The sequence below is a fragment of the Mauremys mutica genome, chromosome 3, assembly GCF_020497125.1.
Source record: "Mauremys mutica isolate MM-2020 ecotype Southern chromosome 3, ASM2049712v1, whole genome shotgun sequence".
Lineage (NCBI taxonomy): Eukaryota > Metazoa > Chordata > Testudines > Geoemydidae > Mauremys > Mauremys mutica.
The window spans coordinates 189992262-190007893 of record NC_059074.1 but is presented as its reverse complement, the minus strand read 5'-3'; the positions used below and the strand labels follow the sequence as shown (position 1 = coordinate 190007893).

Below are 15632 nucleotides of genomic sequence, written 5' to 3'. Positions count from 1 at the left end.
CTGCTAAAGCAGCTCTCCAAAATACCACTGCAGAGTGTGTAAGTGAGAATCACAGTTACCATATGTTGCCACAAGAGTTAAAGAATTATAGTAAATCAACAGAAAAGTACTTGACACTGTCAAATAGCTAGTGTGTGTAAACAAATATTACCTTAATGTATGCAGGAAATATTCACTAGTTTATGTTCACTGATAAAGCAAGAGACTCAGTAGACAGTACCTGTGATCTTGATGTGTCAATAGTTGGAATAGGCATGGATTCCCCTCCTCCACGGCTATCCTAAAAACCCAAAAGAATAGTGTACTGAATGCATTGCAATTAAGTTCCTTTATATGGAAAGCACAAATATCAGCTAACAAACAAATGCTTATTAAATGCGTGCTGTATCTATATTTCTGGTTCCAACTAATGAGAAAGCATTTATGAAGCTTTAGAAGTCTCATGACATCTAGTCTTTATGTGGAAGGCATTTTGGGTCATTTTATTCTTCTGTAAAGGAGGGCCTACGTATGTACCCAAAAAGATGAATCACAGGGTGTGCCCGCTCAAGATGATACTTTTTAGCTAGACTTTTGTTACATGAGACATATTCAGACCTTTTTCACAGGAAAGGGGAAGTGAGAGTCTTTAAAATTGCTCCAAATTTGAATTTACATAAAACAGACCATTCATTTGACATGGCTATTTTACATATAAATCCAGGCTCTGTGAACTTACCTAAGCAGTGCCCAGCTTCTGCCTATAGGTTGGCTACCTTTTCTTTAAAGAAGTTGATAAAATTCTATGTTTGAAGGAGGCAAGATTTAAATTTTGTTTGTTATAGAAGAGTTAGAAGAGCTGAGCAAGTAACTGCTTTTTTGGTTTACTAGCAGTTCTGAAAAAAAAAAATTGATTTGTGTCAACCCAAATTCAAAAAAGTTTTTGCCAAAGTGAAAAACTTTAGGTCATACAAAATGTTTAATTTGATCCAAAAAACAAAAATATTTAATTTCATGGCACTTTTAAAGTAAAGCAGCAAAGGAAAGGATTCTCAAGATAGCCAGAGGTAGTGGTTGTACCTCCCTTATACCTTTTATCCCACTGGTCAGGGCACTCAGCTGGGATGTGGGAGACTGGGGTTCGATTTCCCCTGCTCCCGGATTGAGTTTCCCACATTGCAGGAAAGTGCCCAAACGACCAGACCATAGCATGATCTGGACTGGGTGTCTCAAATCGCTCCTATTGAAGCTGTTCCTCTTGGTATACAAAAATATTTGAATAGTCATTGGGAGAGACAGAGACTATAGCCATGTGATTAGGGTACTCATCTGGAAGGGGAAGACCCAAGTCCCAGCTCCAATGACTAAGATTGAGAGACCTATCCCATAATATTCCATAGCCCAGTGGCATAATGCAACATAGTCATATAAAAAGAAGGCACCAGCTTCCTCCCACCATTTTGTGAATGGTGCCTAAGCTAAAAAAATTGGCTGAAATCATTAGGCAAATTAGTATCAAAATTCAAATAGTTCAGAGTTGACCAAAACTTATTGGATGAAAAATTAAGCTATTTGTCCAAAAAATTTCACCCAGTTCTAGTTTTAGGTCTAGAAATAATTCAAATGCTCCGAGAGAACTAAACCAGGTTACACTTTGGCTTCCCAGCAAATAATTTCTGGGTGTGATGTGTAGAGAAATAGGAAAATGGATAAAGCGTGATAAGAGCTGTAAGTAATACAAAAAAGTTTTTCTGTCTAACCGTGATTAACTGAAATTTATTCTTAGTCATGTCATTAAGTAGAATAACTAATTAAGTGAAATTCCTTAGATAAAATAGTTCATTCAGGATTAAAAAAAGTTAAGATGAATGCCTCAAATTATATTGTTTCCCTGTAGATTCTCTCTTTACATCATCTTGGATGTGACAATCTTTGAATGCTGAATCCAGTCCAAGATAGGATACATAGTATCAAAGTCATTTATATGGTTAGAGCTCATGGACGAAACTACCCTCAGATACAAGTACAAGTTTCATTCAAACAAGTAGGAATTGTGAGAGCATATTGAGGCTGAATTTGACCTAGCACAAACAGTCCTTAGTGAAGAAAGCATTGCTGTTTGACTACAAAACACAAGCAAGAACCAGAGGAGTTGGCCTGTTCTGCGGCCCACTAGGAACTTTCAATTAGTTGAGAATTAAGAAGTTTAAATTTTTGGACACGTATAAACAAATTCCAAAAATTTAGTGTTTTCCAGCTCTTTCTTGCCTTTCCACAAAAATGGAGGTAGAATTAGCAAAAGCTGTTTTTTCCAGGGAAATGGAATTGATAAAAACAACTTAGTGCTCTATCAATGTCAGCTGCTGATAACCTGTCCAGAAGGTTAAGCGTCTGCTCCCAAACACCACCTGCGATATTATACAAAAAAAAAATACCCCAGGGAAGATTAATCACAGCAGGAAGACATCCTACAGCCATTTTCTCCAGTGTATTACCCCTTTTATAAGTATATCAGAAGGCACATACTGCGTCTATCAACTGTGTAACATTGGACAAATGAACTCAATTTTCTACCATTTTAACCCATCTTTGTGGTTTAATCATTAATGTTGTGTAGGGAAGATTCTGTAGTTTTCTTGGTCTGCTACCTGTCAGTGCAAATTTCACAGATTAACCGGGCCTCACACTCCACAGAATTTTAGCTAATCCGAACAGCTGATGTACCTTCTTAACAATCAGTTTCATCTATATTTTGCTATAGTACTACCAACGCCTATACCTACTAGAAGTGGTGGGGAAGGGATTATTTACTTCAGCCAAAATGCATAATTAATGCTTCCATAATTAATTCTATAATCCATATTTAAGATACTTGATAGCAATTATGGAGTAGACAAGTGTGGCTTTATGCAACTAGACTGCAGAAATGGAATACTTCTTTACATAACTGCTGCTTAGACCAATGAGGTTTCAAAAATTAAAACATGACCAGCAAAACATTTGGCTTGTATTTTTTGATAATTTGACATAGAACAAGCCCTTTCAGGCTTTATTCTTTTGTCATGAAAATTAATTTTTTGCTTAGAAACTTTACTTAAGAACTAGTTAAATGACAGCATTTGAAAAGTTGGTGAAAGTTGAGCAATTGAAAGTGGAGGTTACTTACCTGTAACTGGAAGTTTTGAGATATGTAGTCATTATCATATGTCCAGAGCCAGAGAAAAATAGTGTCCGTTGGTGCACACATGCAACGCGGCTCACCTCATTGCCTCCGTCTGAAGGGATAGAGGGTTGGGTGGACCAATTGCCTCTTCAGTTCCTTCTCTACAGTGAATCAGATAAGATCCAAAGCAGAGGGGAAGGAGGACAGGTAGTGGAATATAGATAGTGACCACACATCTAAAAGAACCTCTAATTACAGGTCAATAACTTCCTTTTCTTCGAGTGATGGTCCCTATTGTATTCCACTGGGGGGTGATCGACAAACAGTACTTAAGGAGGAAAAGGGTGCAAGGATGTAGATGGTGGGCTGAGAGGAGTACTGTGGTCCTAAAGGAGGCATAAGCAGAAGAGTCCTGCACCAGGGCGAAATATCTTGCAACCATCTGAATGGAGGCCTGCTTTACAGGTGTCCAGGAGGGGTACCTTCTGAAGAGATGCCATAGTTGTTGCTTGTGCTCTGGTGGAACAAACTCTTATCCCATCATTGGGGAGAAGCTTTGATAGCAACAGAATTGAATGCAGCCAGAGATCCATTTAGAAATTCTCTGGGTGGAGATTTCTGACTTTCTGCTGTAGTGATGAATAGTCTCAGGGATTTCTTGATTCGTTTTGTTCTGTGCAGGTAAAAGGGAGTGGAGTTTTCATTCCTCTGTGGAAGTGTGTGGTTTTGGGAATAACACAGGTAAGTGAATCAATGTGAAATTCCAAAAAACTACTTTAGGGGTGAATTTGGGATGTAGACACAAAGAAACCTTATCCTTATGGAATATAGTGTATGGAGAATCTGCCATCATTGCTCCAAGTTTGCCAGCTTTTCTAGCTGAGGTGATGGCTACAAGGAAAATTACCTTCATGGAAAGGAGAGACATGGTGCAAGAAGCTAAAGGTTCAAAGGAGGGCAGGGGGCACATCTTTGAGTACCAAGAGAACAAGTTTTAGGTACCACTGGGGAGTAGGCTTCTGAATAACTTATTAGGCCTTTCCAAAATCTATTGGTCAGAGGATGTGCAGAGACCGGGTAGCCCTGAGAAGGTGGATGGTATGCCCTGATTATCACCAGGTGGACTCTCAAGGAGCTGATGGACAAACCTGATGTCGTCAAAAGATAGGCTATAGTCCAAGATGAGAGGAATATCTAGTTTCTAGGAGAATGCTTCTTTTGATGTACCCAAGAAAAGCGCTTCCATTTAGCTAGGTAACATTTTCTAGTAGAGTCCTTTCTACTATTAGAGAGGAGGTCTCTTACAGCTGTGGAGCATGAACATAATGATGATGCCCATCCAAATACCAAATCCTGATGTGGAGTGGACGTGAATCAGGATGCCTGATCTTGCCATTCCACTGGGTCAGGAGCTCAGAAAATGTTGGAAGGATGATTGGTGGTCAAGATAACATGTGTAGGAGTTCGGGAAACCAGAACTGTGTGGAACAGAAAAGGGCAATCAGGATAAGGGCAATATTAGGGTGACCAGACAGCAAGTGTGAAAAAGCGAGATGGGGGTGGGGGGGTAATAGGCACCCATAGAAGAAAATGTCCCAAATATCGGGACTGTCATAAAATAGGGACATCTGGTCACCCTACCCAATATTCACCACTGTCGTAATTAGGACATGTTTTGTACAAAGTATATCTTGTGAGGAATCATTCTAAAAGTCTTGATCTGCTAGACATTAATATCTTGGCTTGTGTGTGCTATCGTCACGTGTGAAGCTAGGCTACGTATGTGTTACTGAAACATGTTGTGAGGTTAAAAACACCCAAAAGCAGCTTTTCAGGTACAACAGTAAAAAGGCCAAACAATGGTAATGGCCTATTGAAGAAATGCACACAAGCACAAGGATTACCCCAGGAACTGTGTACAATAGAAACCTCTCAGAGATAGCACTGTACAATGGGAACTGTTTGACCCATGTCACAGCAAGAGAGCTTTCCAGCAAGTGGAAAGATATAAAAGGAGGACAATGATATCATGAGGGTGCTAGACTCTCGAGATGTCCAGGTACTGTGAGCTGTGTGGTTGTTCATGTGGGCTCCCCAACCCCACAGGGATGCATCTGTAGTAATGGTCCTGTCTGGAGAGGAAGGGAGAAAAAAGGAGCCCATGCATAGCTGACAAGGATTTGAATGTGTCCACCATAGCAGGGAAGATACTGGCCAGAGCGGTCATCATGAGGGTCACTGACTGACATTTTGGGGAGTACACCGACTGCTGCATTTGAAGGCAATGAAAGTGGAGTCTTGCAAGTGGAGTGCTGTAGTTGTATGAGACAATAGGACCTAGTAGAGACACACACACATGACTTGACCAGTACTTGAGGCTTGTTTGTGATGTAGACCAGGATATCGTTCGTGGTCTGGAACCTGTCTTGCAGGTACTCTCTTGCAGTATAATTCAAGGTTGCTTGGATGAAATCCAGAGATCATGTGGGGGTGAGAACAGCTTTTTCAGTGTTTACGCTGACTCCCAGTGACGAGAGCTGGTGTAGCATCATGGAAGTTAACACACAAGTTTCCCTGCAAGACTTGATAACAATGAACCAGTCATCAAGGTAGTGGAAGACAATGAGACCAATGTCTGACATGGGCTGCTACTACAGAGAACATCTTGGTAAAAGACTCTGGGGGCAGTCGCTATTCCAAAGGGGAGTACTCTGTACTGAAAATGGGTAGAGTCCACCAGGAATCTGAGGAAGCATTTGTGAGTGGAATGAATGTCTACATGGAAGGAAGTGTCTTTCATATCGAGTGCCATAAACCACATGCCCTTTTCTAAAGATGGAATTATTTCTGCCTACATGACCATGCAAAATCCTAGTTTTCAAATGAAGTGGTTGAGATGGGAGAAGTACAGGAGTGGTCTCCAACCAAGCTTCTTTTTGAGTACCAGGAAGTCAGTCAAGTGAAACCCTCTCCCTTGGTATTGAGGAGAGAAGTTCCTGCAGCAAGAAGTTCACCTCTTGTTTGAGAATACTCAGAGTGGCTTCTAAAGGGAGCGGGCAGGGGTTTTGAAGGTGGTAGGGATGCATACTATCATAGCCATAGTGGAGGACATTCAGCACCCACTTGTCTGTTATTGCAGCAGTCCATGTATTGAAGTAGCATAGAAAGACCCCCAAATGGTGTGTGGGGGTCAGGAGGTGTCGAGCTTAGCGTTTCGTGGCTCTCAAGCACCCATCAAAAGCAACACTGAGCCAGGAGCTGATATTGAGATGCTGAGCCTGTTTAAGAGGATGTATGGAAGCAAGGCTTTTGAACCCTCCGTCTCTTACATGGTTCATAGGGCCTCTGATGGAAAAAAAAACAGCTGAGCCATGTGCCTAGGCATGACCGATGTGCTGTGAAACTTCCTCTTAGAAGCTGGTCTGTATATCCCCAGCAAATGAAGGGTAGCCCTGGAGTCCTTCAAATCAGAAAACAGATGAGTCCCTCTGTACCCTGAAGAGGTGTGATTCATTGAAGTCCTCAATGTTAATTTGGACTTCTGCGTGGCCCTTTCAGAAGTAGGATGGACCACCACAGAATTGGGAGTGGGTGAGAAAATAGATTCTGTTCCTTTGGCTGGTATGTAATAATGCTTTTCTGCCCTTTTCAGGGTAGGAGCGCAGGTGGCAGAGGAGCACCAAACTGTTCTAAATGGCTCCAGTATGGCTTTATTAGCAGGGGGACGTAGTATGTTGGGGTCTGGATACACGGAGGATGTTTAAGAGTTTGTGCTGAGAGTTCTGGATCTTCTGGAGAGGAATCAAGCTCTCCAGCAACTCTGTGGAGATGATCTTGGAACTTCCTGAAGTCATTGGGGGAGAGAGGTGGAAGGAGATGTAGGAGTCACCACTTTGTCCAGGGATGAAGATGGTAGTCTTACTGATTCCAGTGGAATCACCTGATCCGTAGCATAATGTCCCTCCTCCTCCTATGCCAGATCTGGGGGAAAATTGGAGTGTCCCCTTAGAGGAGAAGCAAAGGGTGACTTCCTGGCACATCGGCTAGACTCTGCATGGGACTACTGGTCCCCCTACCCAATATTCACCACTGGATAGGAAGGGTCAGTAGATGGTCATGAGGGCCCCCATGGCATGAGGTACCAGCAGCTCCAAGTTAGATGAGGGAGAGGTTGGTTCCAAACTGGTGCAGGTCTCCTGGGTGGTGGTGAACACATGGGTAGGGGAAGAAAAGTTCAAGGGATGACTCAGAATCCCCTGAAGAAGAGAAGTCTGATTTGGGTTCCAGTGGTGGTACTGTCTGTGCCATTGGAGGGGAGATGTGTTCTGTGTATGGGATGGGTGATAAACTCCTTCCCATGGTCAATTCCCTCAGAGGTGGATCTGACTGGGGCTTCATGGCCTACTCCATGAGATATTTGTGCCTCTCTCTGGTATGGCTGGGGGACAATTGGCAGATTGCACCTCATCATGATGTGGGCTCTTTCCCAAGGCAGTATAGACTGAGGTGTTCATTGCTGACCGAGAAGGATCATAGGAAGGAAGCATGGCATTTGGTGCCTGGAGTCCTGGGCATAGTCCTGTACCTAAATGGGGTGGTTGTCCCCAGGAAACTGATCTATAAAACACTAAACTGTTAAAGCTGTTTACAAACTAGGTAATTCTTATTTTGTAGGATGTAGCCAAAGCTGTAGACACTGAAGATTCCAACCTGGACCATGCAGCGGTGAGAAGAAACTGAAGAGGTGATCAATCTGCCCTGCTCTCTATGCCCTCGGACAGAGGCACAGGTGAGTCAGAGTGCATGTGCAGACCAACAGACATTACAATCAAATTCTCCAGCTCTAGATGCATGGTGTGCATGCTTAACCCACAGTGGAATACACTAGGGATCATCACTCGAAGTAGAAGAAATTTAGACTCTTTAGTCAAACTTCAGTGACTAATGAAAATTTTGGAGAAAGACAGGCTTTGGTAAATATTTCAATACCATGCCTATAATGAAAGGCACTAACAGTATGCATCTAGGTCATTCAGCAAAAAGATTATATCATTGTTAATTCTGGACTATTTCCATGGTTAAAATAAGCGTAACAATAGGAACTTTGGGTCCTCTTTATAAATCACTAGGCAACAAATAAAGGGCACAAGCCTAGTTTAAGAAAAAAATCTTTTCCAGGTTATTTAAAAATGTTTCAAAGCTTCAGATTAGATGTTGTTCCTATGAGACAGTTTCTCTCTCTTCCTATAGCATCTAGTGGTAGGTGTGGTATAGCAATGGTTTCAAACTTTCCAAGAGCCTATAATCAAAGTTTAGGATTCAGTCACTGGATTGCTGGAATAAAACGGTCATGTCAGATGTGAAAAATGCATTCTACATACACAAACTCTGAACATTAAACACTAGGGTAATTCTAGCAGCCAGTATTTTCTTTTTAAAGGACAGTATTAGAAATTGAAGATAAGATTACCTGCAGAGTCTTTTGGAGTTTATCTATACACATCTCTCCAACTCTTTCTCCCTTTGATTCCATATTGAAGTGTGTTTTTACCTTTTCTATATCTTTAAGTCTTTTAGTGCATTCTTCTGAGGAAGGTGAATGAGGTCTTTTAGGTGCAGCATTTTTAGAGTTTATAGTTGAAATTCCATTTAGGAGCTGTTGTCCCTGTGCAGAAGGAGGTGTAATAAGTCGAGGAATCACATTTCGTCCTATTACTGTAGGTATGGTGCATCCAGTTGGAAGTAGGACTGCTTTTGTTGTACCTGCAATCTCGGTCTCTGCACAAAGAAAACAGCCTTTAAAATATAATTACATAGAGTTAAAGGTTACATTTTCCTCATTATCTTTGGATACATACTTGAACCAATAACTGGAATGGACAGTCCTTTAACAGGCACTGATGGCATAGTGACATTCAATGGCTTCTCTCTATTGGTAGCAGCATTGGTTCTCTGAAGTACAGCGTTCCTGTTAAATAAGCATTGTATATGCTCTTACACATATTTTAGGTTACAAAGCTAGTCTATCAATTGGTAACAAGTGTACAATCTCCTTGAATGAGCCAAGTTTACAAATTACTAACCTTTCCGTTTCTATCAGAGAGTTGTTGTCCAATTTAGAGATCCTGTTTAACAAAGAAGGGGAGCTATATCGTGTTCCTGCGTCTGTGGTTGTGGAACCATCCAAAGAGCTTACATCCACTGAAGCCCTTTTGGATGGAAGTCCACTAATGTTTCGACCAATGTCTGGTATGCTTTGCTGAAAACAAAAAGGTTACAAGATAAATATATATATTTTTAATTAAAGAGATGCACACATGAAAATATTATGTGAAGGATCAAAACATCATACCTTCTTTCTTTTCTGCAAGATTTCAGCAGGCAAATAATAATGTAGTTGCTTTTTCTTCACATGAGTTGCTTCAATCTTCATGCCTTCTTTTAGCATATTGATGTTATTTGCCTGCCTATGAACTGTAATATGCAATTACCCAATTTAAAGCCACAATACATGTAGATTCCAATTCCCTCAACTTAAATTATATTTTTGTAAAATTATATTTCTGAATGAAGAAGCCAACAGCAGGCCTTCATTAAGCGTTTTTACACTGAACATATCATATTGGAATATTGTCAATAATATGTTGAAGCTCATTTAAACTAAAGCTTCAATAACAGAAGATTACTAGGAGAGTGTTTCCAAATTCATGCTAGTTGATAAAAATGGGGGGAAACTGTTACATTTCATAACCAACCTGGTCCATTTGATATTTGTAGTCTGTCACCATCCTGTAGTCATTTTAAACTTTGTTTAAAAGAACTAATCACAGGTGTCTGTGCTGCTTAAAAAGGTTGCAAACAATGGTGGAAAGTAGGAGGAATGTATTTTTTTTTAAAATTAATCTTAACTTTCATTCCCTCTGATTCACTGGACTAAAAGTTCAGTTAACTTTAGCCTCTGCAAACAGTGTTGGGTAATTGATGGATTCAAATATGTGTAATTTGCAGATCAAATAACTCAGCTGTTTAAATATTTAAATCTAAAAATGCAGACCAAAAAAGCTTGAGGCAGTTTATTTTGTTTTACTAGCATGACTGACCAAAAATTGAGCAGACAGGCAAAGCAGAGGTAGAGACAAAATAGAACTGATAATGTAAGTTAAAATTAGGCACATCTTTTTTGATGGTGTCCCTTTAAGAGAGCATCTTCAGTTTCTATCCCCTATAAACCAAGTACAGTGATACCATCCTTACTCTTACTGATTCAAAGTTTAATACTGGGCATCACATTTGTGGATATTCAGTCTTAAGGGTTTACTTATTGGACGTTATATTCTGCATGTGTTTAACTGATGGTAGCAATTTAAGTTTAAGTTAGTAGTTCAGTAGGCTGCCAAGAGCATGTGGGATACTAGAATTAAAAGATCCTGGGCTTCAATTGATCTTTCACCCTGCTCCACTCAAAACCCCCACATCTAAATCTAAATCAGTGGGTTTATGTACTATTAGTATAAAGATGTTAATATTGGTAAGTTTATGTATAGCTTATTTACCAATGTAAACCCCTTTTCACGGGTATAACTGCATACACACTAGTGAGCTGCACCAATTTAGCTATATTGATTTCAAATCAATAGAAAAGACTAAGGTCTTACCTAAACACAGGGTTTCTGTATCTCCCCTCCCCACTGCCAATCTGATTAGGAAAGCCTGTGCCTCAAGGCAGAGTTTGGGTAAGCAAGGAATAAGCTGTATCATATAAAGCAAATTTCTAATGTGGATGCAGTTATACCAATTTAGGTGTTGAACTACTAACTATACTGGTTATAGTTAAAATGGTATAATTTGTTTAGAAAGGCCCAACATTTGCCTAAATGACTTCAAACGGGTGTCTGGTAACAGAGTTGCACAACAAAATATTCATAACTACATCCATAAATGCATTCATAGAATCTCAGGGTTGGAAGGGACCTCAGGAGGTCATCTAGTCCAACCCCCTGCTCAAGGCAGGACCAATCCCCAACTAAATCATCCCAGCCAGGGCTTTGTCAAGCCTGACCTTAAAAACCTCTAAGGAAGGAGATTCCACCACCTCCCTAGGTAACCCATTCCAGTGCCTCACCACCCTCCTAGTGAAAAAGTTTTTCCCCAATATCCAACCTAAACCTCCCCCACTGCAATTTGAGACCATTACTCCTTGTTCTGTCATCTGCCACCACTGAGAACGGTCTAGATCCATCCTCTTTGGAACCCCCTTTCAGGTAGTTGAAGGCAGCTATCAAATCCCCGCTCATTCTTCTCTTCTGCAGACTAAATAATCCCAGTTCCCTCAGCCTCTCCTCATAGGTCATGTGCTCCAGCCCCCTAATCATTTTTGTTGTCCTCTGCTGGACTCCTTCCAATTTTTCTACATCCTTCTTGTAGTGTGGGGCCCAAAACTGAACACAGTACTCCAGATGAAGCCTCACCAATGTCAAATAGAGGGGAATGATCACATCCCTCGATCTGCTGGCAATGCCCCTATTTATACAGCCCAAAATGCCGTTAGCCTTCTTGGCAACAAGGGCACATTGTTGACTCATATCCAGCTTCTCATCCACTGTAACCCCGAGGTCTTTTTCTGCTGAACTGCTGCCTAGCCACTCGGTCCCTAGTCTGTAGCAGTGCATGGGATTCTTCTGTCCTAAGTGCTGGACTCTGCACTTGTCCTTGTTGAACCTCATCAGGTTTCTTTTGGCTCAATCCTCTAAATTTGTCTAGGTCCCTCTATATCCTATCCCTACCCTCCAGTGTATCTACCACTCCTCCCAGTTTAGTGTCATCTGCAAACTTGCTGAGAGTGCAGTCCATGCCATCCTCCAGATCATTAATGAAGATATTGAACAAAACTGGCCCCAGGACCGACCCTTGGGGCACTCCGCTTGAAACTGGCTGCCAACTAGACATGGAGCTGTTGATCACTACCTGTTGAGCCCGACGATCTAGCCAGCTTCCTATCCACCTTATAGTCCATTCATCCAGCCCTTACTTCTTTAACTTGCTGGCCAATTATTATAACAACTTAAACACAAGAAAAAAAATACATCAGTGCACTATTAAAGTTTTAAAGGTTAAATAAGACAGTTGACATTCAAATATATACATGCACAAAAGTTTTTGCAGTGTAAGACAATCCACTCCTAAGTCTAACAAACTAGCATACTGGGCTTCCACACTAAGATTTTCAAATTCTTACACATTTGTATGCCAGATTTCTTCAAGCTTCTCAACTGCTTTAGCTCTCAATGACTCTTGCCCTGAGGAATTTTTAGAAGTTACCATATTATCCAGGTTTCAGAATAGCAACCATGTTAGTCTGTATCCGCAAAAAGAACAGGAGTACTTGTGACACCTTAGAGACCAACAAATTTATTTGAGCATAAGCTTTTGTGGGCTATAGCTCACCTTAACTGATCACTCTCAGAGTGTGTATGGTAACAACCCATTGTTTCATGTTCTCTATGTATATTTTATATACATCTTCCTACTGTATTTTCCACTGCATGCATCCGATGAAGTGGGCTGTAGCCCACAAAAGCTTATGCTCAAATAAATGTGTTAGTCTCTAAGGCGCCACAAGTACTCCTGTTCTTTTTGCATATTATCCAAGCACCATTGCCACCTCATTTACAACTGAAGTCTAACAAGCACTTTTTCCATAACCCATCAGATGCCCATGTGGAATTTAACTTAACTTTTCAGATAGAATCATAGAACTGGAACTGGTCATTTAGTCCAGTCACCTGCACTCAAGGCAATAAGTTCACCGTAGCGCCAACAACATACTGAGAAACTAAGTCAAAGAGCAATGAGCCAGATTGCTGTCAAATGATCAAACTAAACAAAAAAAAAAATCTCTTGTTCCAGTTACAGTAGCCTTGGGAATTACTTGTAACAATACTAAGTAAAATATTATGGGATTAAATGAACGTTGTCCATTCAGATCTACACTTCGGTGGCTCCAACATATCACAAATGAAAGGGAAGGGAAGAGTTGATAACCTGATGCTCAAGGTGGCTAATAAAGGTTGTATGTTTGTAACATTAGAATAACTCTGTACTCAAATCTTGAGAAGAGTATTCTACATTGGTAAAGGCATGAAGTGTTCATGACAATACGTTTTCTGATGTTCAATCTAGTTTTAAGACTCAGATGGGAGTTAGTTCAGAGCTATCAATAGTATAAAAATTTTGGGTTCTAAGTTGTTGGTTGCTACTCTTGACAATTCCTATTACAAATTACATACAGCAAGCCTGTTCTGATGGTCTTAAGTATGGGTTCCCAAACTTCATGCCCCTTTTTGACTTCCATACCTATGATGCCTTCACAGGCATCTATTTCAAATCACTGGCACCAGCTTTGCTGCCTTTGGCCTAGCAAGTGCAGGGTTAACATCACTGAGCCAGCTGTGCCAACTATGCCAGAGAAGAGGTTCACACATCTACTGTGCTGCTTGAGTTTTAGCTCTTCCCTCATTACCCACTGTGCTACATGGACAGAATGTGTATTTTAATTGTTTTACAGGTAGCTCTGATGTTATGATTTTTCTGCCACTAAAAAAAAATATGATGGATGTAAACAGTGTCATATTTACAAGTCTAGCGCAACTCTTTAGAGTAAGAGACTATAGTACAGAGTGCTTCAACTCAGAGTCTTCACCACGTTCCTAATATGGTTTGTGTATCTGACAAGTAATGTTCCTTCTCACTTATTGTATGGCTATAGCAGGTACACATCCAAGATAGATATCTGTTTTGTGGTCAAAATAGTAAACTTCCTATTTTAAAATTAAACCTCCACATGCTCTGCGCTTAGAGCTTCACCATAACTACCCTGGAGGAGGCAGAGTTTGAGAAGAGTTTACTGATTATATTGGCTATCTAGACAATCTTGTAAGAGTCAAATTAAAAACCATACCACGACTAAAGTGAAATATAAGCTTACCCGTATCTGTGAATGATTGTATATCATATGTTAAGTCAATGTTAACACTTTCTGCATTTTCCATTTTCCTAAAAATTATTCCAAGGAACCACATTGATACATAGTTGCTCCTTTAAATAAAATAAAATAAATAAATAAATCACAGATGTGTCTCATTTGTGTGATAATGTCAATTGGAAACATCCAAATAGAACTGACCTTCAGGCAGTGGATTAAATAAAATAATCTCCATCATTTAGCTGTTCATTAATATTAGAGTTTCAGATTTAATCTGTACTTTAGTACTTACATGTTTTGGTATACTAGTCAGAGGTACAATATTTCATTCATTCTTCAATGTTATGACACGTTTAGATGGCCTTTTCTTGAAGATACACAGCTTTGAAGCAATGTTTGACTAGCTTGAAATACCTCAACATCAGGGCTGGCTCTAGGCACTAGCAAACCAAGCATGTGCTTGGGGCAGCACAATTTCAGCGGTGGCATTCTGCGCCCTCCCCCCTTTCTTTTGGCACGCTTCGGCAGTTGCGCTCCCAGAGGTTTTTTGTTTGTTTGTTTTGTGTGTGCTTGGGGTGGCAAAAAAACCTAGAGCTGGCCCTGCTCAACATGCATTCTTGCAAGATATCTAGAATGACTGAAGACTAGCAGATTTCAATTTAATTTTAACAGTGACCAAACTAACACATTCTTAAACTTAAAAAAATGAAACTTACTCTTCGCAATGTTCCTTGTTGACAGGGAAAGACTGAGGATTAACGTGTGCAAGGTTTATGAATTCATTCCTTTCCAAGTTCCCAACAAGTACACGAATTTTAGATTCAACTAGACCAACCCTAATAAAAACATCAAGTGTTAGGTTAGTTTGGTTTTACTGAATCAGGCACAATACAATAGTTTGAGCTACGAGTTAGAGTTTAAAAAGTGTAAGACACCAGTCCAATCAACCCAACATGACAGGTAGCTCAGTGGGATTTAAATACAACCACCCAAGGCTGGATCTCTCAAAATTTATGTTCACTTTAATTAGGACTAGAGGAAGTTCCCTTTAGACAATAAATATTGCTTTACAAGACTGAAAAACTTGTGACAAGTTCATGATAACCATCATCTTCTAAAGGAGTTAAGATACAGCCCTTACCATTCTAGCCTACGTCATCAGGGGGTTGTAGGATCAAGATACTAGGTTGCAAGTTCTAACATTGGTTGGATTGTAGGCAGGCAGGAAAGTCAGTTTGAAGCAAACTATGCTTGGAAAGGTACTTTAGTTTGTAGCTTGAGATGTCATGGGCGAATTGTGTTTTGAAAACTGCACTTCAGAGCTTTTTACCTGGAAGAACAGAGTTCTTGCTAGAGCTAAGTAGAGAAAGAGTTCTTTTCTGAAGTATTTAGACATTTTGAAATTTGATCTTGTTCTGATTTGGAAGATAAGCAAAAAATGCAGAATTCCCCATAAAAGGGAAAGGAGTAGTATACTTGGGTTCTGTTGGAGCTTCTCCTGTGTCCCAT

The 15632-nt window shown here is 40.3% G+C and overlaps 1 protein-coding gene across 8 annotated transcripts in view; it reads right to left on the bottom strand.

The window, feature by feature from the left end:
* Positions 1–15632, bottom strand: part of PAPOLG (poly(A) polymerase gamma) — a 92684-nt gene that overhangs the window by 27867 nt on the left and 49185 nt on the right. For 7 of the 8 annotated variants that reach the window (XM_045008352.1, XM_045008350.1, XM_045008349.1 and 4 more), the window contains exons 14-20: positions 14840–14959; positions 14127–14236; positions 9495–9616; positions 9226–9401; positions 9001–9110; positions 8613–8920; positions 221–280 (exon numbers count right to left, since the gene is read on the bottom strand). In XM_045008352.1, the coding sequence (XP_044864287.1) occupies positions 221–280; positions 8613–8920; positions 9001–9110; positions 9226–9401; positions 9495–9616; positions 14127–14236; positions 14840–14959 (1006 nt within the window). The remainder of the gene's footprint in view (positions 1–220; positions 281–8612; positions 8921–9000; positions 9111–9225; positions 9402–9494; positions 9617–14126; positions 14237–14839; positions 14960–15632) is intronic. The other variant, XM_045008353.1, reaches the window with a different exon arrangement.